The 21,219-nt window shown below is 51.7% G+C and overlaps 2 protein-coding genes across 2 annotated transcripts; one reads left to right on the forward strand and one right to left on the reverse strand.

Annotated features, from left to right (window-relative positions):
• Positions 1–930: 930 nt before the first annotated feature.
• NRTN (neurturin) lies at positions 931–2,731 on the forward strand. Its single transcript, XM_068420906.1, has 2 exons — positions 931–1,183; positions 2,283–2,731. The coding sequence occupies exons 1-2, from the start codon at positions 952–954 to the stop codon at positions 2,729–2,731; spliced, it is 681 nt and encodes a 226-aa protein (XP_068277007.1). The 5' UTR covers positions 931–951.
• Positions 2,732–11,621: 8,890 nt separating this feature from the next.
• Positions 11,622–14,134, reverse strand: FUT6 (fucosyltransferase 6). Its single transcript, XM_068420793.1, has 2 exons — positions 13,086–14,134; positions 11,622–11,679 (listed from the first exon to the last, which is right to left on the reverse strand). The coding sequence occupies exons 1-2, from the start codon at positions 14,132–14,134 to the stop codon at positions 11,622–11,624; spliced, it is 1,107 nt and encodes a 368-aa protein (XP_068276894.1).
• Positions 14,135–21,219: the final 7,085 nt, after the last annotated feature.

The raw sequence follows: 21,219 nt of genomic DNA on the forward strand, positions 1-21,219 counted from the left end.
CGGACCCCACTCCCCACTGCCCTGCCCGGCTGTGGGGTCAATTGTAAAATCCCACCAGATCCAATCTGCTTTGGATGGAGAAAATTGAATGGCGTAAGGTAAGGGCCCGGCTCGCCTGTGGGGGGTTTTTTCTTACGCTTTGAGGAACTGCTGGGTTGCAAACCCAGATGATCCACATGGCCAAGGTGCCCGGTCCCCCTGCAAGCCTTGCAGCCGCGCTGGGATGGTTCAGCCGCCCCGTTCATTTTTTCCTGAGTTTTTCATGATTTTGGCTGGTTTTGATGGAGCTGCCGCGTCGGTGTGCTGGCAGGGAGGGACTCGGGCTCCGGTTGAGCAGCGTGACCCCGATCACCGGCGCGGTCTGGGACTCGTGGTGCTCCGTGCCCCTCGCCAAAGGAGGGGACAGCAAACGGCAGCGGGGCTCTGCGAGGGAGCGGGGAGGACAATGGAGCCAGGCGCTCCCTCGGCTGCTCACCCCGTCCCCAGGAGGGGATGTGCTGGGTGAAGAGGTGTCATGGCATGAGTTTGTCCATCCTTTACTCGCAGCCGCCCGCTGCGATATCAGCCCCCTGTGCGGGGAAACCCGGCCGGAGCGAGGGGAGGTGGATATCCCCCTGCCCGGCCAGGCTGCATGCTGTCGGGGATGGATCAGCTGAGGACACCACCTTGTCCCCATTGCCACCCCTCGCCCACCGTGGCCTTTCCTCATGGAAAAGCCTACACCGTATCTCCGTGCCTCAGTTTCCCTATTGCAACACTAGGCCCTGTCTCGGGAGGGCAGAGGGAACGAGCTGGAGCCAAGGGGACACTGGTGGTCCCATGGGAGATGCTGAGCCAGCCCGAGCCGCGGGGATGGAGGGAGGGAAGAGGGGGCCCACGGGCGAAGGCCGCGTAATAAGGATATTTGTTTTGCCTGTTTTGCAGAGTTTCAATGTTCGGACTTGCTCTAAGATGAAGGTATGGAAGTTTGCAGCCATTGCATCGATGCTCCTCAGTTCCGTGTTATCCATTTTAGTTTGTAGAGACATGTTCAACGGAAGCCGGAAATACAGCCCCTCGCCTTCCTCGCCGTCTTCTTCCTCACGGGCATCCTCCTTCTCCTCCTCCTCCTCCTCCTCACCACCGGCGGCTCCACGGAGATCCCCACGGGCCCTGCAACGCCGCGGCTCGCTGCTCTCCCAGTGTAAGCTGCTGCGCCCGGGGCCACCGTCCCTCCCGACCCCACAACCCCAGGATCTGACCCCACAACCCCAGGATCTGACCCCAGAACCCCAGGATCTGACCCCAGAACCCCACACGCTTTCGGGGCTCGCAGGCAAAACCCGACACAGCCCAGCGGGTTCAATCCCCATTTGCTTTCCCCGCCGCCCTCTCTTGCTTCTGGGCATCCCTTTTCTGAGTGTTCAGAGAGGGGCTTTGGGGCGCAGCAGGGAGGGCTCAGGGTGACCCTGCAAAAATGCAGCCACTGGGCACCAAACCTCAGCTCTCCAAGTAGGGAAACCGAGTGCAAGTGGCTCATTTTAATGCAAAGAAGCTGCTTTTTTAGCTCCAAATGTGCTTTTTTAGATTTTTAAAATTTATTTATTATTTCTGCACTATTTTTTTTCAAATGCCAAATGTCAAACAGGAGCTGAAAATGAAGAGGGACGGCTCCGCTCTGCGGGGAGGCAGCGGCTTCCCCCGCAGCGCCGCTCGCCCCTTCGTGCTGGCAGCGGGTTTGTTTGGATTCCAAACCAGAAGGATTTCTTTTTTGGGTTGAAATATAGAAATCGATGACAAGCTGTCAAATTACGCTTTCCTCCGTCTTTCCTGTGCCTCCCGCAGCGCTGAGCTGGACTAAGCTCGGCTTTAGGGTTAGGACAAGGGGACTTGGGCGTTGGCAGTGGTAGATGGGGACAGTTTGGGTGTTGGCTGCTGGCCTAGGGGTGCTGGGGGGGCAAGCCCCTCAGAATCACAGAATCAATGAGGTTGGAAGAGCCCTCTGGGATCATTGAGTCCAACCATTGCCCTGACACCACCATGGCAACTAGACCATGGCACTAAGTGACATTCACCTGGCCAGGGTTACCTCCAACCTCGAGAACAGCCACCAGCCCGAGGGGACCTTCATCCTGGGGGACATCCACACACCGCAAGGGATCTCCATCCTGGGGTACATCCACCTGGCCAGGGGGACCATCCACCTGCCCCAGGGGAGCTCCATCCTGGGGGACAGCCACCCCCTCTGGGGAACATTCACCACCCCGGGGGACACCCGCTAACGTCCGCCCCTTCTGTTGCAGACAGCAGCTTGTTGGAGAGCTACACGGAGGGGGAGATCCGGCAGCTGATCTCGGCGCTGGTGGAGCGCTACAGCCAGGCCATGAACTCGGGCGGCCACGAGCTGCCGCTCTTCCCCCGGGCGGGCAGCCGCAGGAAGCGTGCCCGCGCCCGCCACAAACCCTGCGCCCTGAAGGAGCTGGAGGTGAGCATCAGCGAGCTGGGCTTGGGCTACGAGTCGGACGAGACGGTGCTTTTCCGCTACTGCAGCGGCACCTGCGAGGCGGCCATCCGGAGCTACGACCTCTCGCTGAAGAGCATGAGGAGCAGGAGGAGGATCAAGAAGGAGAAGGTCCGGGCTCGACCCTGCTGCCGGCCGCTGGCCTACGATGATGACGTCTCCTTCTTGGACGCCTACAACCGCTACTACACCGTCAACGAGCTCTCGGCCAAGGAGTGCGGCTGCGTGTGAAGGGCCGGGGCCCCTCTGGGAGGAGCGGGCAGGAGAGGCGATGCCCTGGCCCCAAAACCCCGCTGGCCACCAGGCAGAGGGACCAGGGGCTGCGGCAGGAGGAGAGGGACGGTCCCCAGACCTCTGGCTGGAGGAGGAGAGACTGAGCTGCTGGTGCCTCCCTCAGTGTTGCCGTCCCGCTCGATGCACAGGACTAGAGATGTGGCTGTCGGTGCCCGTGGAGGACGCGGCTGTTGGAGCGGTGACGGCTGCTTGCAGCTGCTGTCCCCGCCGGGGGTGGCCCAGGGGTCCCTGTCAGCCCCCTCGGAGGGTGACAGTGGGTGTGCGACGTGCACAGGGCCTATTCTACACTTGGGGTGCACGGGGTGCGTTACGTGTCACACATACAGGTCGTGTTATTGGTGGAGGGTGTTGCAAAGCAGGTGTCCCCTGCACAGGGGGTGCCCCACGCAGCAGAGGTGATGGGCGCGGGGTGCGCCGGGCGTTACGGGTTGGGTGTGTGCACGGGGGGTGTTGTGCAGGTGTTGCTGCATATGGCGTGGCGCCGGTGGTGTGCGGTACTGGACAGGGCATGCTGCACCACGGTGGGTGTTATGGGGTGTCCTGCACAGCCGGTGTGTGTTATGGGGTGTCCTGCACACCCAGTGTATGTTATGGGGTGTGCTGCACACCCAGTGGGTGTTACGGGGTGTCCTGCACACCCAGTGGGTGTTATGGGGAGTGCTGCACACATTGTGTGTGTTATGGGGTACGATACAGGCGCGGGGTGCGTTAGATGGCTGCGGGTGCCCCGTGCTGCCCCAGGACGGGGGCTGAGCCCTGCGGTCTGTAGCTGCCCTGTGTGGGGGTTTCCCAGGGTTTCGTGACCGCCGTGCGGGGGTCCCTGCGCTGCCAGGGGCACCCCAAACCCCCGTGTTTGGGAGCAGAGATGCACTGACAGTGGTTTGCGCTCGGGGGAAAGGCTCTGGCTCCGCTCCCTGCGCCCACTCGTGCCCCCTTTGCCATCGCCTCGTTCCCCGCAGCCCCAGGCTTTTCTTCTTAAAACTCGGGATAATCTGAAGTAACTGGATTAACTGGGCTGGAGACCTGCCACCGCCCGGGAGGTGACAGAGCCTCATGGGGCCACCAGCGAAACTGTGGCGCTCGGGTTTGCAGCGTGGGCAGGAGCAGCCGCGGTTCAGCATCCCCCCGCAAGCCGGACCGGCTCTCCCGGCTGCGGCGCGTGAGTATCGCCCGTCGCCTCGGCGGGGGCTTGGATCGTGCGGGACGGGGGGACTCAGGCCTGGGCTTTGGCTCCGGTTCGCATTTACAGCAGTGTCACTCTTGTTTACTCTGCGGAGAAATAAATGAGACCGCAGACTTTTGCATTCTCCGGGCAGGCTATATTTGTTGCCTGGGATTGATGGGTTTTCTCCCCTTGGCCTTCTTCCCAGAAAAAGCAAATCATAAACAGAAGGAGAATATTGGTGTCATGTCCTGGGCATTAACCAACGCCAAGGAAAAGGCTGCGCTCGCCACCCCCACACCCCAATCACGACGGCGTCCCAGCTCCTCGGTCCAGCTAAATGGGGAAAAAAAAACCACCCCGTGCACATCCATCGCAGAGCAGCAGCGAGGAGGAGGAGTGCTAGAGGTGACCGCAGGGATGCTGCTGCAGGGGTTTGGGGAGCAGGTTGGCATCCCCCGGGATGGGACAGCTCGGTTTGGGATGGGGGACAGTCAGTTTGGGATAGGAGACAGCTCTTCCCCCAGCAGCGCTCCTGACCTCTGCAAAGGGCCAGGCTGGGGGGGTTTGGGTTTTTTGTTTTTTTTTTGTTTTTTTTTTTAATTCCTTTTCATCCAAACGCTGCTCTTGGCTGAGCAGAGCCAGGATGGAGTGAAGGAATATAAACACCATCGTTCAGCAGGGCTGGCCGCGCACCCGGCGTCCCCGGGGAAAGCAGCCTGCACTCTGTAACGCGGAGTTTTCCCCTCGCTGTAGGGAAAAGGAGAAGGCAGCCGTGGGCGCGGGGTGCGAAACCTGCCCGTGGGGCATCGCTGGTGACCCATCGAGGGCTGGCGAACCCAAAGGCCGCTGAGACCGGACAAACTCGAGTCGGTGCACGGAGAACCCAAAAGAGCCTTGCAAGGTGCTGCAGGGAGGGTTTGCATCGTGGGGTTGGGGTGGAAATTAAAAATATGGCCCACAGGAAGCAAGCGGGAGCAGGATGGGGACAGCAGATGGGCAGCCGCCGGCGTGATCCGCACGGCAGAGAAGCAGCTCGCTCCTGACTTTTAAAAAAAAAAAAGCATCCAAATCTAATAATAATAATAATAATAATAACGGCACTCTCAAGGGCTTGGGTGCTTTCCAGTCCTCAGTACTATAAAACTAAAATTAGTTTTGTTGCAGAAGCCTCCGGTGAGGGGGAAATAAAACCTTCGGCTCGGGCACCCCAGACCCGCTCGCAGCCCTTCCAGCTGCAAAGGTGCACCCATGCGCAGTGCAAATCCAGCAACCCTGAAAAAACAGGCATACTGGAGGGAAAAAAAAACCAAACCCCTGATGCAACGTGTGTTACAAACCAACATGAGTAGCACCAATTAATAATTTTTCCTCTTTTTCCTCTTTTTTCCTCTTTTTTCTTTTTTCTCTTTTTTCCTCTTTTTTTCTCTTTTTTCCTCTTTTCTTTTTCCTTTTTTCTCTTTTTTCCTCTCTCTTTTCTCTTTTTTCCTCTTTTCTCCCTTCTCCCTCTTTTTCTCCTTTTTCTTCTTTTTTCCCCTTTCCCTCTTTTTTCTTTTTTCCCCTTTTTTCTTTTTCTTTTTTCCTTTCTTTTTTCTTTTTCCTCTCTTTTTTCTCTTTCTTTTTCTTTTTCCCCCTCTTTTTCTTTTTTCTTTTTTCCCCTCTTTTTTATCTTTTTCCTCTCTTTTTTTTTGCTTTTTCCCCTTTTTTCTTTTTTCTTTTTTCCCCCTCTTTTTTCTCTTTTTTTCTTCTTCCCCCTCTTTTTTTCCTCTTTTTTTTTCTTTTTTCCCCTCTTTTTTTTCTTTTTTATTTTCTTCCCCCCCTCCCTTTTTTTTTTTTCTCTCACCCCACTGGCAGCTGAGCACCAGCCTGTACAGAGGTGTAGGAGACATGCCTGACACCAGCCGCTGCCGGCGTGGCGGCCAGGCACCCTGCGCCTGCTTATTTGGGGTTGTTTTTTGGGTGCAGCTGTGTCACAGCTGGGCTTTGCAACCGCAAAAAAAAACCAAAAACCTTGTCTTGGGGTTAGCTGGGGCGTCGTGGCCGTGGCCGAAGGATGGCTTTTGCTTGCGTGTCTTCCGTGCGTCTCGGGGTCATTTTCTGCACGAAGATCCTTGGGCTCCGCTGCGGGAGCATCGCTCCGGCCGCGCCGTCCTGCGCCGCTTCGTTACCGCCTGGGCACGGAAATGTGGTTCCAATAGAAACGTTGATATTTCCCTAATGCTTTCCATTTCTACAACCCTTTCTGCTGTAATAAGAGCTGGAGCTGTCCGGAAGAATGTCTACAATGCAGAAAGGGCGAAATAGGATGGAAAAATTCCCTACTCAAAGCTACAGCAAAATCTCATCTGGCTCCTTCCTCACCATCCCGTGCGTTATTTATTGTTAATAATGCAACATCTGTCACGGGGGTGTGTTTTGGGGTTGAGGTTTTTTTGCAGCTTGCCTTTCTGTTGCTGCAGCTTTGCTGTTCGCAGCGGCACCGCTCCGCAGGAGACGAAGGAAAAAAAAAATCAGGTTTGGAAACACGAGGAGATGTTTAAAACTATTCTTGCGGTTGTGACAGCGCAAAATATGAGTGTTATGTTCTCCCGGCTCTCCGACAATGAGTTATGGGCCGTTTCATTGTGTTTTACTCTACACATCTATATACGTACGCGCCTGTGTTTGTGTCGAGGCGGCCGAAGCGCCGCGGCTCCGGCTCTGGCTCGGATCCACCCGCCACTCGCGGCGGTTGGGATCCCATTTGCTGACATGGGCTCACTCCTGATTTGGTACCAGTGAGGGGGGGGGAAATGGGTCTAACATCATTGTTTCCACTCGATGAAAGCACTGGCAAAGGGAATGTTCCTTAGTTAAACAGGTCCAGAAATTTGCTGGGAAGAAATCCTTTTCCCACTTTATCAAGATAAATTCTTTTTTGGTGGTATTCGAAGCCTCGAAGCCTTCGTAAATAGGGCTACCACATGTTTTCGTTCTTGCTTGAACAAGGGGTAGCCTCAAACTTGAGGCCCAAGAGGAGCGGGGGGAAAAAAAGGGAAAAAAAAAATTTAAAAAAAGGAAAAAAAGGAAAAAATAGGAAAAAAAAGGAGATTTTTTTCATGGCGGGAGCAGGGTGGAAGCGCACGGTCCAGCCCGCGGCTCCGCTCGGCACCATCCGGATAAACCCATTTCCCTTCTGGTATTGTCGGGTCTGACCGACCATCTGCAGAAGTTGATGCAATGCATCTATATTTTAGATACTCTCTATTTATTCAAAGTAACTTATGTTATTTATTTAGATACCATAGTGTGCCATCTACGTAACGCGTTCTTTCTCTCTCTCTCTCTGTTTTTTTTTTAAAATTTTATTTATTGATCCAAATGGTGCCAAGTGCAGTTTACATTTATTACATTTTTACCATTTATTCTGAACGTTGGGGGAAAAAAAATGCAGTATGATATTATTTTTTTTAAGCAACCATAAACTCGGGTGTGATGCTGTTACATACTCACGACAAAGTGGAAATAAAAGGAGGATTATATTGATTTCTCGCTGGTTATCGTCTTTGCTGCCTATGGGTAGGCGACGGTGGAGGGATGTTATGTCCCCAACATGGGGATGGGGGCAGGGATGGCCAGAGAAATGGGAAATTTGGCTTTTTGGGAGAGCAGAGAGGGCTGTCTGGAGGCTGAAGGATGGCAGGAGCTTGGCTTTATTTTCCAGTTCGCTACAGAAACCTCCACACCTGCAAACAGCCCCATTTCTTTCATTTTCATCTGCTGTGAAACTATTATTTATGCAAACCAACGATCTGAGACGTTACCGAGGCTGGGTCATTGCCTGCGTGGGGCTTGGAGCTGGTTTAGCCACAGAAATAATCCTCTTTGCCCCCTTCTTGTAAAGGCGCTTCCAGTTGCGTTGGCTCAAAGACGTGCCAATTCTGGGAAAAACCACATTAAAAAAAAAAAAAACGTAAAGTTTTGATAAGGTCAGCCAGAAAAAAAGTTTCAGTCGCTCATCTGGAAGCAGCGCTGAGGTTAGAAACATGTTTTATTTTATAGGGAAAACATCTCAAAGCCGGCAGCAGGCGTTGGCTGGAGTTTTGGTGCTCTTCTTCTTAGGTTGATTACGGTGCTTAATGTTTTGTTTTGGGTGAAATGTTGTGATTTGAAAGCCCGGCCAAGTTCAGGATGCAAACGTGTTTCAAAGCTGTGGAAAATGGAAGCGTTGGCACCGACACTGCCGCCGCACACGCACCAGTCCCAGCCCAGCTCCTTCTCCCTGCTACTGGTTTCCAGTAGCTCCGCAGGGGACGAGAGCCAGAGGCCACTTGCTGTTTGAGCCCCTTTTTAGCCCACATTAACCCCATTTAACAGACGTTGACCCCTTTAAATGTGCATTGCCCCCATTTAACATGGGCTACCCCCCAATTAACATACCTTATAAGATACCTTACCCCCCCATTTGACACACATTAACCCCACTGAACACACATTACCCCCATTTAACATATATTACCCCATCTTAAGAGACATTACCCCCATTTAACACACATTAGGGCATTTAACCTGCAGGGAACTGCCTGCATCCATGTCCTTTAAAAGCACTAACCCCCTACCCCAATCTGTCCAGAAAAATTTGATTTTTTCTTTTTTTTCACTGAAAATAGGCTGAAACTATCTAGTGCCCGTGGTGAGATGGGTAGAATTTCCCTCATTTGTTTGCAAAATACCCCATCCTGAGCAAAGCCAGCGAGTTGGCACCAGACAGCGGGGAACAACTGGGCTAAGACAAAAAAAAAAGCAGCTAAAATGCTTTTGAACCGCAAAGGTTTATAGTGGTTTTTTGGGAATGGAAAAAAAGGTCTGTTTATATTCCCCCCTCATGCCACCCAGAGGCCTGACAGCCGTGGCCGGCTCGTGGCCGAGTCAAACATTCACGCTCGAAGCTCCGCTTTGTAAATATTTTATGAAGCATCTTTTGAGACTCATAAATCTTGGTGTGCGCGCACGCGTGCGTGCATGTGTGTGTACGTGTGTATGTGTGCGCGGGAGCTCCAGAAACTAAGAAAAGCTGCGACCCTGCTGCGCTGCCAGCCTGGCCAAAGGAAAAAAAAAAGAAAAAAAAGATGAACTGAAGCTTTAATGACCAAATTGGAGAGGGCTGCTTGGAAAATCTGACTCCTCTAAGAGCACAAAAAAAAAAATAGAAAGAAAACAACATTTGCAGGGCCAGGACGTGCTGCCGGGCTGGAGCTGGGGTGATTTTTGGGTGCAGTTTCTTGGAGATGAGGTGCATGTTGCCATAGTGTAAGTGGGAAATTTTTTTCATTGACTGGTGCTTGCTTTAAAGCCCCCAGCTTAAAATTCGCAGCTCTCAAATGACGTTCTGTATTCATTTGTTCATATTTTAAACGGAAAAAGTAACAGGCGGGGAATGGGATGCTGAGAGTGCTCAACCCCACTGCTTGGTTTGAGCTTCTCAAAATTACCTCCCAGTAACAGAAACCATGGGAAAATAAACCCAGCCCCACTTCAAAATGGAAAACATGGAATAAAAGTGAAGACAAGAGCGTGGAGTTTGCTCAAGAAAGCTGGAAAGAATTGAGTTTACAGCGTTGGTTCAGGCACCTTCACACACCCAGCAGGACAAACCCGGTGATGATGAAGCTCTGGAGCTTGTAAGGCTCCAGGTGCTGCGTTTTCAGGATTTGGGTGTATCTGAGCCTTTTCTCTTCCCTTCTGTAAGTGCAAAGCTCTGCTGAGCTGGGCTTGGGGAGGATTTCTGTTTCTCCCAAGCTCTGCCTCTCCTCTGGGCTCCCCTTCGGCCCTGGTGTCTCTGCAGAGCAGAAGTCAGACGCTGCTCCAAAACCTCCATGTTCAACATTCTTATCTCCCTGAGTTCCCCTGAGGAGCAGCCTCTTTCTCTCCTCTTGGGGAAATACCCCTGTAAAAGCTCTCCCCTCCTCTGCTTTTTGCATCATCTCTGCCCAAAAGCATCAGCTGGGAACATTTCAGCCTGCCTTCGACCACCTTTGGGTGAAAAGATGGGAGGTTTGGGGGTAAACGGGGTGTTTCTGCATCTTCTCTGGGGGAGACTGAAGCAGCCCCTCATGCTGGTATCTCCCAACCGGGTGTGAAAAGGGAAACCCACTTTGGGAAGGAGGCTGCAAACCCCAGGCTGGTGTTTCGGGAAAAGCCAGAATGTGACTTCTCAGCGTGGTCTCCCAGCCCCGGGCCCCCGTGGTGCAGCCATCCAGATGTTTCCCTCGCTGAAGTCCCCCCACTTACAGCGTTTCCCGAGTGCAGTGTCAGCTTTCCCATCCCCTAACGAACTCAGCCTGTGTGTGGCTCCACGTTGCCCACAGGCATCCCTTCCCCAGGCCACGGCAGCACCGAGCCACCGCTTCAAGGAGGGGAAGGTTTAATGTGATATTTTGTCCTGCCAACCCCCCATCCCCTCCTCAAGGACCATGGCTTAATCCTGGCTGGATGCAAGCTCCTAACACCCCATGGTCTGGCTATGAATGCTTCAGCAGGACTAAAATTCACCTTTTGGTTGCCCTCTGAAAGGCTGCAGCAAATATGGGGAGTGAGGGTGAGGACAACGTTCATAAATCTCCCTCCTGCGTATTGATTCTGCCTTTGCTCCTGCAGCCTCGAAGGCTGACCGGCCTCAGGCTTAGCAAGACCCTTACTGCTCTCCTCAAGGTTCACCCAAGTCCCCAAATAGCCCTTGGACCCAGGGGAGGAATAAGGCTGGCCAGCCTGGTTGGCCTTGACCTGCCAAAATAACCCCAGGCTCAAGTGCAAAAGGAGAGAGCTGATCCCCCTGGTGCTGCCATTCCCCAGTTAAGAGTCCAAAACCCTACAGGACTCATCTCTTTTTAACAGATGTTAAACAACTCCAGGTCTTGGAAGCAAAGGGAAATGGGCTGGGGAGGTGGGCAAGAGAAACCTCTTTTGCCAAGTGGGTGCTCCCAAAATGCTCCCCAGCCATGGCTGGAGGGGCTGCAGCAGCAGGAGGCATTAGCAGGGATGGATAAATTATGTTTGACTTTCCCTGTAGCTGGAAAAGGGGTTTTCCACAAACCCTAAATTTGGGAGAACTGGCCCTCTCTGCATGCAAGATGTCTACTAAATGGATGTGTCAAGCCCTGTCCCCGTGGCCCCCTATGCCAAGGAGCCCAAGGCTCTTTCAGGTGCTCTCCTGCCATTCAACATCCCTCTCCATCCACGTCCCAGCCCCTTGTGTCACAGCACATGGCTACATCGTCCAAATCCAGCAGGAGCAGTGAAACGAGTGAACGTCCAGGGCAACTTCCCAGTGCTGTCCATTGATGGGGAGAGACTGTTCGCAGAGCTCACCTGCAGAATTATTATTTATCCCTAATCCATAGCAGCTCAATCAGTAATGTTTAACTAAATTTCTCCAGCTGCTCTGAACTGAACTAGCTCTAAAGACAGGAAAAGCATCAGGGTTGGTTCATGCATCCCAGAAGCTACATGGTAAAGGAGCAGAGATGTGTCTGCAGGCAGATGAGGCAGAAGCATGGACAATTATTTGGCAATAAATATTGATGCCTCACAAATTTATTGCTCTTCTTCAAAGCAGCCAGCAAGCACACGGCTAAGGAAGACGTGGCACATTTGTCTACCTGAATTTCCAAAGTGGTTTGCTAAGGTTCAACAAGGGCTCTTCAAGAAACTAAGCAGCCTCAGGAAGGTCCCACCTAGACAGGTGCTGTTAGGAGGACAGGAAAAAGAAGGGAGGGATAAAGGTTCAGATTTGAGAGTGAAGGATTTGTTCGTAGGCTTGTGCTCATCAATGTATTCAACCAATCTGCAAAGCAGAGGAAAAATGAAAGTGACAAAGCTCGCTCACCAAAATGAGGGACTGCAATGCTAGAGGCAAGGTCTTGCTGATGGTCCTTCTGCTGCAGAAGGACTGTGGGAGGAAAGGCAGAGGGGATTCTTTGGAAATGTTTGCTAAACGCTGCTGATGGAGAAAACAATTGCGTCTCTGTATGTATTGCTGGACTCCAAGCTGATTTTCCTCATGGAAACACCCTGGGGTCAGGACAGACCTTTGAAAACCTCGGCTCAGGGATCAGTAGCAGTCGGGAAAACAAACTGAATGTCCAGAGATATCAGCAGGGAGCCTGGGAGGGCACAGCTGTGTCCACCAACTCCATGCAACGGGGCTCTTCTACCTGAAAAGGAAACACTTTCCAGTGATACGACCTGAGCGGCAACAGGAAGCTCAATAAAGGGCTTTTATTCACAGGTTTTTTAAATACGCGGCCTAGAGACATGAGCTGATGTCAGAAGTTGTGATGGTCGAGGCAGACAGGAGGAGGTGGCTCATCACATGCTGGTCCTGAGCATCTCCTGGCCACAGGGTGCTGCAGACACTAAAACTTACAGTGCTTTCAGGGGCATCCTTGCCACCCCACACCTTACCTGCACCAGTCTGTTGCTGTCAGACCCCTCCTCAAACCCACCGGTCTGGCTAACCTGTCCAAAAAACAGCCTTGTAAAATAAATTGAGTAGTTTTCTGCCCATTTAGCATCCTGATGCAGCAGCCTGAAGGCAGTCAGGGAGAGCCCGAGGCAGAGCGAAGGGCTGAGGGGCTGGGGGAGAGGAGCACGGCCGGTTCCTCCTGCAGCAGCAGGCAGCAGTGGTGTGGCTGCCCCTACAAGCTGCAGCTTTGCACAGTACAAAGGCCTTGCAACAGGTTTATGAGAGATATTGCTATTTCACCTTCCCCTCTCGGCTACCTGCTTCATCTCTGCCGCCTGTGGAGCTGACCCAGAGTTGTTTGCAGAGACTGGCAGTGAACCTCTCCAACGCCCAAGCTGCAGCCAGCATAACAAGTTGTTCAGGTAACTCATAGATCAGCTAAAAAAAACAATGTACTACTCGATCTGACCCTCTATTGTCCTGTAAGACAAAGACATACAAACACCTAATTATTTCCTTGTCCTTGGTTCGCTTCAAAGCTCCTCTTGCCCCACCATTTCCATCAAGTTCAATCATCCTGTGAAATTGCCACCTGCCAACAAGGACAAAAAGATTGCAGCGCAGCAGAGAGCTGAGCAAACAGCAGTTACACGAACCACTCAGACAGATTGGGCACAACCCGGTACCTGGCCTCCGTCGTCTGCAAGAAGTGACAAGCTCTGCAGACGTGCAGGGCCCAGCCGGTCCCCACCACGGGTTTCCACCACTTGCGCCACTGGAAGTAGCGCTGGTATCTCTCGGTGTCCTCACTCAGCTCCCACAGGTATCGCGCCAGGTCCCCAGCGCTGGCGAAGTCATCGACATGGATGAAGGATTCAGGGGGCAAGAAGCGCTCATAGTTTTCTCGAGGAGGCCCCAGCACAACAGGGACGGTACCAGAGGACAAGGCGTTTCTCCAGAGCTTCTCGGTGATGTAGTCTTCATGCCGTGAGTTCTCAAAAGCCAGGTAGAAGTTGTACTGGGACACAGTGGGAAGGAGCTTGTCCCTGGGCAGGGGCAAGTGATGTTGCCCATAGACGTCCACAGCGATGTGTTTCTTCAGCTCCTCATAGTACTTCTCCCGGTGGGATCCTGCTCTCCAGTTGCTGACTACCCAAGCCACTAGCTTGGTCTTGGGTGGGATGCTGAAGGGCTGTGGCTGGTCAAGGAACTGTAGCTCCCCATAAGGGGTGAAGATGTCAGAGTCTCTCCGGTAAGACATGGTCAGGTTGAAGAGGTTGTCCATGGCGCCTAAGTTTGGAGAGTGACTTGGGGACTCCAGGTTGAACCAGATCCAGCGCTGGGAAGGGAGTCTGGGGAGCTGGGCCAGCCTCTCCGTGTCCCTGCACACATCCCTGTGATGCATAATCACAGCATCAGCCTTTTGGGACCAGCTGCGGTTGACGGTGAAATGGCAGCCCGGGGTGCTGTAGAGCTTCGAGCAGTCTGTGAAGTTAAAGGGGTGCCCAAAGGGCCACTTCCACAGCAGGATGGTCAGCCTGTGTTCACCCTTCGGTGGGGCGATGGAGTTTCCAGCGTGGCCTAGTTGTGCACAGGGATTGGAACCGTAATGCTCTGGCTCCGAAGTCCTGAACTGACGAAGTGAAACAAAGAGACAGGAGCTGAAGGTGAAGCTGAAGAGCAGAAAGGTGAGGAGTTTCTTGAAGGAGATCTTCTTCCCTTCCATGACCTCCATGACTGGATCTGCAAACACCACAAACAGGACGAGTGACTGGCTGACAGCCGTTTCTTGACACCGTCATCCCCACGTGTCCTCAGGCAGCCCTGTGATTGGATGGCAATACCAACTGCCAGTGTAGCCTGAGGCACATCAGAAAAGGACCGTCATGTTCTCCCCCATGGGAGACCACACTTGTGACAGTGTCATTCTCCACATGTTCACAGGCAGCCCTGTGATAGGCTGCCCGCTATCTTTGGGCCAGGAAGCAGCCCTATGATTGGCTGCCTGCCTTATATACATTTATATACAACGTATATAGTATATAAATGTATATTTTGTACTTCTATATGATATATAGAAGCATACATAAAGAAGTGTACAAATATGTATCATTTTTTTTTAAATTTAGGTATAGATACACTGTTTTATGTAGTCTTCTAGATACGTATAGCTGTGCATATATTTTTATATATATATATTTATAAAGCTATAGAGATTAAAAGCACATAGCCATAAAAACATAGATATAAAATGGCCACGCTGGGGTCCCCTACTTTATCATGTCTGGACCAGGCAGAAACTTCACAAGGGCAGAGGGGTACCAAAAGGGTGGGGGGCATAGAGAAGTCAGAACATGCCCAAGGGCTACAGATCCCTCCAAGGAAGCCACCAAGGGTCCCCCAGCACATATCCTGCCCACGTAAAGGTGAGCCCCCACCTCTGAGCTCAGCCCAGCAGGATGACAGGAGCACTGGGGCAGACTTTAGGCTTTGCATGGGGCTGCAAGTCCCAGGCTGCCACGCTGCTTGCAAACGTGGGAAAGCAGAACAAAATGCCAGCTTCAGAAGAACAGGTATGTGGGCACAATAAGGAATAGACCCCAAAGGGATCCCCAAAAGACGACATGAACCAGAAGAATGGGCCAAGGGGCCTGTGAACCACTAACTGGATTTTGAGGCCAGCGTCACACCGAGATGGCAGGTGGGGGAGGTCCCTTTCCCCATGGTTGTGGAGGATCAGACAGCTGCCTGTAAACCATTCTGGTGTCCAAGCTGGTGCTATAGGTGTTTCCTTGTCTTTCTGTTGATGACCTTATTGAATGTTGCAAAACAACTTATCTGGACTAATTAATGGCCTTGTTTAACTCTGTGTTTTGCTTCAGTGTCCTGTGGACAGTAGCCACAGCTTTCTCAGCACAGCTAACACCTCTATGACCACCACCCACCCGACTTCCAACAGTCTCTTTCATAGCACCACCACTAGTGCTTTTACCACCAGCATCCTGCTGGCTGCTCCTCTGTACCAAATAACAGTGGTGGCCTTTCAGGTTTGCAACACCCCATTGCTTTTACTGATCCCCTTGCTGTGGTCTCTAAGAGCATGGGGCTGCTGTTTGTACCCCAAACTCCAGGTCTTGCTGCTTTTGTAGTGATCAGGACAGGCTTCACTGCATGCCAACATTGACCTAAGGACAAGGAAACCCATATAGCACCAGCCTGCGCTCCACCATGGTCTTACAGGTAGCTGTAAGATCCCCCACAACAACAGGGTTTCCAGCAGAAGCTGGTGGGTTCAGTACCTGTCACCTCTTATCTTGGACATCCGTGGTAGGTATCCTACTGCCAATATGAAAATAGAGAAGGAAGCAATGCCTCCCTGCAATCAGAGTTGAAAACAGATTACCGCAGACCCCCTCCCTCCTCTCTCTCACAGCCCAAGTCAAGTTCCTCCTCCAATAGCTATCAGAAAAAAAAAAGGACTGTTGCAACTCACCTTCAGGCTTGGTCCTGGGAAGAAAGTGAGCCGTGAAGGTGAGCACTGAAATGGGTGACACAGCCAAGAAAAGAGGAGAAGAAAGGAGAACGCAAATGCGGGGAAGGATCAGCGGCGTGTTCGAGGTGTTCCTCTGCGTCTTGAGCTGCGCATGCCAGTCGCTGCCACCAGAAACATGTCACCCAATAACAAAAGCTGTAATAAAGCCAGGACAGCTTCCTCTTCGACAGATTAAGGAGCAGTCAAATAAGCTGGCCCAGAACTTGTTTGTGGTTAAAGCATACCTTACGATTGAAAGCACCTCTGTACATGCACTAATCTGCTTCCTTTGCCAGTCTCCACCCACAGGATTTGCTTGTGATGTGCTTTATTCTCTATCTTGTGTCAGGAGGACAGCTCTGTTTGGGAAGGACAGGCAAAGCTGGCATGGAGTGGAGGTGTAGGAATCACGTCGGCAAGGCCCCCTGCCAGCTAATGGGCTTCACAGCACAGCTGCCTCCATCCCCATGCCAGGCCACATCTCCTTGTCACCTGCCAGGATCTCGAGCTAAAGCACGTCTTGGGACTGGTGACTTCAGCAATCACCATGAGCTTCAGAGTAGACAAACACTTGAGCAAGACTGTCTGGGGGATCCCTCCCATGTCCAGCACCGCAGACCATGCTTTGGAGCGTCTCCAGTCCAGGTGAACAGGCATTGTACACCACGGTCTGTGGACACGAAGAGGCTGTTTGTTTGCCACAGCCAGAGTGAATTGGTCTTGCATCGAGCTTGGCTGCACTTGGCTGGGATATAAAAAGGCCATTATGTGTTATTATCAGGCTCAAATATATTCAGCCGTAAATATCGATTGTGGAATTAAATTCACAGAAAGAGTTTTAATACAGGTTTGGGGTGGTTTGGGTGGGCAAGGGGAATGCAAATGGGCAATATGGGATGGTTCCAGGCCTTTTACCAGCAGGTGTGTGTTTCCTGGGACAGAGCTGGAGTCACCTGAAGTGTGTCCAGGTGCCTCCTGAGAACTTGGGAGCACTCCAGCACAGGTGAGAGCAAAAAATATACCATGGCATGAGGGATGGGGGCCATAACTCATGGTGTGAGCACCCCAGGGTGACTCAGGCAGCCTGAGGTCTCACGGCTCCTCACCTGGGCCTGAGAAGGTACCAGCCATTCAACTGCTCTGCCTAGAAATTCCACACTTGAGAAACTGTGACTTCTTGCCCTTTCCCCATGGCACAGGCTACACTTGCACTAGTAACTTAAACAATATGAGGGCACAGGCTCTGGATTTAATTCACCTAAAGGCTGAAATTTGGAATGGTCCATGGCCCAGCTTTGGCTTGATCCAGCTAGCGCTATGCCAAATGTGACCCAGGTGCAATTTGGGAGTTACTAGGGTGAGCACCCATGCCCTACAGGTAGTTTGCATGTGACAACTCCTCGGTGGCAAAAGGATTTCTCTAACATGAACACGGCCCAGCCATGCTGGTTAGCCTCAGGAGAACAGACTTGTCCTACAAGGGTAGATGCAGTCGTGAAGTTCAGGTGTTGTTAGCTGGCTTTCTTGCTGAGGGTCCGTGAGCTGTGTAGCCAGCAGCACAAATGAAGATCCTGCATGCCCAGATGTCCCCAGATGCAATTATACTCAAGGCTGTAGAGGAGGAAGAAGATATGAGTTTCCCAGCACCACGGGAAGCCCTGAGTTGAAGGATCCTGGAGCACCAGATAAGAGGCTTCAGGCAGGTGGAAAATTCAAGACTTTTGTACCCCTGAAAACCAGGACCATAAGGAACTTAAACTCAGCGGGGGTAATTAATGTAAACGAAACAAATGAGCAAGTGTGCGGAAGCCACGGAAAACAGTCACAAAGCTGTGGATTGAGAATTGTCCGAGTGGTGCACGTCACGTGAGGTGACAGACCGCTTAGTCCAGAAGGTGATGTGGGATTGTAGCACGGACAGAACAAAAAGACTGTTCAGGTAACAGACTTGGCAGGACCAAACGTGGTTGACATGACAACTTATTGTTATATGATGAATAGTCTCAGTAATCCCTACATCTGAAGACAAATAATGCTATGTTTTGGAGAAGCTTCCTGGTTAGTGCCCTTGCTGCCCTTCGGATGCTGAGCTCTTGCCCAGGTAAGCACAGAAAAATCACAGAATCACAGAATCAACCAGGTTGGAAGAGACCTCTGGGATCATCGAGTCCAACCGTTGCCCTGACACCACCCTGTCAACTAGACCATGGCACTAAATGCAAGGGCTGAACTCCCTGTGCCAACAGAGCAAGTGTCACTCATTCAGGGATGCTAGCAGGTGAACAGCTGAGACCATTTACCTTCAAAGAGGTCACCAAGTCCAATTAGTCCACAACAATGGATTTGCAAACACACTGGATTCATCTACATTACTAAATGAATAAGCCAGGCACTAGTTTTTGTCCCTGTGGCCAAGTGACCCAGCTTGACTCCCATCCCCACTGCTTCTCAGTCAACTGCAGCCACATCCAGGCTTTTTGCTGGGAATGGTCTCTACCCTGGGCTATCCTTGGACCACGTCTAGATGCTGTTTGAAGGGCTCAATTTAGTTTCCCATTGCACATGTAGCACGTGAGGAAAAGCCATAGCCCAGGGCTACAGCTGAGGGATGAGTTCTTGGAAGCATTTATCTAATCACATGCCTTGTTTCAAGAAAAGACAAAGACTCCAAGACAACAGGGCACATGTCTCACAGCCCCATCAGCAATGTATCTCTGCTAGTACCAAGGCATTTAATGTTTGCATTAAAATCAACTGGGAAAAGGTCTCAATGTACCTCCAGTTCCTTTGAAAAGCTTCTGCAGAGTCTACAAGGGAACAACACTACATTTCCCTGCTCCAGTCACTTTGGGCAGACTGCAAAGAGGAAGAGCAGAGCAAAGGAGTGGGAGGATGCAGAATTCCTTTGTGAAGACTCACCAGGAAGTTCTGCCTGGGACACTCACAGCTGCAGTGTCCAACTGCTCCCTGCTCATCTCTTGCAGAACATTTTGTTGAGGCTTTCCAGGAACAAAGATGTTTTGGGAGATGATCAGCAATAGGCAAATACCAGCATGGATCCAGTGGTAGTCCTAAACATGCAGCTGAGCTTCAGTGGTCTTGTCCAAACACGATGACTGTTGATGTTCCCCTTCATCACCCTCAGTCTTTGTGCCTGCACAGACATAAAATAAGTGTCCCTAGAAACTCTCACCCTGTCAAATTTCTTGTGTGGGTTTCCAGTATAAGGGGGAGGAACAGGGAGACGGGAGGGGCCCAACCCCCAAATGTACAACAGGTCCTAAGATGCTGAGCATGTTGTTTGTGCCTCATTGTTTAACCACATGCCCCGGCTGGCATCCAGCGATGGGTTTCTGATCTTCTGCGCTAGACCCACCTCATGGCCCAGCCCAGTAACAGCAGAGCAGGAAGATGCAGCCACTGAGAACAAATTTAGCCATGCCTGATCCAGAGCCCTTTAATGTCAGCAGGGAGGCTGGGATGGGAGTGTGAGGTTGGCAGCCAGCCCCGACCATCAGCAAGCCCCCAGACCCTGCATCCCCTTAGCCATCTGCCTCCCTGGGTGGGCCAAACCTCATTACCACTTTCTCTCCCCAGATTGCCCCATGATTTTGCTCTGTCTATATTATATCACAGGTCCTGTGCGTTCGCCGGGACCACAGCTTCTCCTGGAGAGCAACACCACCTCTTAGCATGGGTCCAACTCCTTAGGGGACCGCAGGCCAGGCAGCCCCACTGCTGCTCCCCACAGGCTCCAGCCTCCAGGAGAGCGGCAGGGAGTGGTGCAGGAAGGTTGTGAACTGTTTGTATTCCCAAGAACACGCTATTTCCTCCTAGAAAAAAACAAAACAAAACAATTGCTTGTGCTGCACCCAGAGCTGAACCACGCCAGAGGGATGCCAGCGCTACTGGCCCTGCTTGCCCAGGCCACATTCACACACAGCACGGAAAGGCTCCAGCGTTCTTCTGGGAAGGAAACAGGTTATGTTTTTCCCCATCAGCTTGGGAATCAGAGATGCTCTGTGTCTCCAGCATGCTCAAGTGCATCTGTAAATTCAGCAAACAACTCCCTCTCCTATGACAATTTATGTTCCCTTCCCTGATTCAGTAGCAGCCCAAAATGTGGTGAGCTGCTCCCCTCGAGCCGTCCCCATCCTGCCCCTTCCTTGAAATCATCGAGCGTCTTTCCCAGGTCAAGAGCCAAGATCCTACATTTCTCAGCATTTAGTAATCAGCACGTGATGGAGTCAGGGTAGGATTTCAGCAACTGCAAATATCAACACCTCTGAAATCCATCGTGGTACAACCAGTCCAAACAGACAGACCCGGATACTGAAGTAGAACAAAAGCTACATGGGACCAAAGATACATCCATGGTGGGTGAGGGAGGGCCTGATTTTTAAAAGTGCTCATCCCTAGCACACACACAATCTGAATGCTGCCAACAGGCAGCTTTCTGGTTTAGAAACATGTCTTCTGTCTCACATGAACCCATCCCATGCCGGGCTTGGAGAGAGGAGAGGAAAGAGAGAGCAGCTATACTCTTGGCTCTGGGAATTTGCTTTTCTCAGCTTTGCAGAACTAGATGGTGAGGTCAATTTTTCACCCGCCCTTGAAGACTTTTCCAGCCTGGATATCCCTGGTGGCTCTTGAACTAAGGGACAATCGCTGTGAGATTTGTTAAGGCTCACGGATTCCCAACAGCTGCTTCAGCCCCGCTCTTCTCCCCAGTCTATGACCAGCATCTACAAAATGCCCAGAATCTACATGCTGAATGCTACCACGAATCCGCCGACTGGACATCAGCCAACTGCCCACTGCCAACAGCTTCACCGCTTCCAACGAGGTTCATTATGTCTACGCTTCTGTTCCCATTCCCAGCCCAACCTGGAATCCCAGCATCCTATGAGGATATGGACTCGAAAAAAGGGTACTACAAAGTTATATCCACAGCTGCACAGCATCCCAGGAGCAGAGGGCTCTTTTTTGCTGAAGATGTTATGAATAAAACATCAGCAAATTTGGAATCCCGCTGTCTTATTGTTTAGTTTGGTTCTGGTTTGCTTTTTGCCACGTTTCCTAAAGAAATGCAGTCTGTGACAGTGCTACAGTTTGATATTTTGCCTGCGCAGCATCCACATACCTGCTGGTCCCGTGTCCTATGTGCCTGCCTTCCCACAGAGTCACCACCTCTCCTCATGGGAAAAGTCCTGCAGGAATTTCACCAAGGGTATATCTTCACTTTTATCTTCACTTCTCCCCTGCCTTTTTTTACATCCAACACAGAG

The sequence above is a fragment of the Nyctibius grandis genome, chromosome 31, assembly GCF_013368605.1.
Source record: "Nyctibius grandis isolate bNycGra1 chromosome 31, bNycGra1.pri, whole genome shotgun sequence".
Taxonomy (NCBI): domain Eukaryota; kingdom Metazoa; phylum Chordata; class Aves; order Nyctibiiformes; family Nyctibiidae; genus Nyctibius; species Nyctibius grandis.

Excerpts from the sequence above, each read along its gene's own strand:
- NRTN (XM_068420906.1), top strand. The coding sequence starts at position 952 with ATGAAGGTATGGAAGTTTGCAGCCATTGCATCGATGCTCCTCAGTTCC. Across the intron at positions 1,184-2,282 it reads CGGCTCGCTGCTCTCCCAGT|ACAGCAGCTTGTTGGAGAGC; the intron begins GTAAGCTGCTGC and ends CTTCTGTTGCAG.
- FUT6 (XM_068420793.1), bottom strand. The coding sequence starts at position 14,134 with ATGGAGGTCATGGAAGGGAAGAAGATCTCCTTCAAGAAACTCCTCACC. Across the intron at positions 11,680-13,085 it reads TTGCAGACGACGGAGGCCAG|CACCTGTCTAGGTGGGACCT; the intron begins GTACCGGGTTGT and ends TCCTCCTAACAG.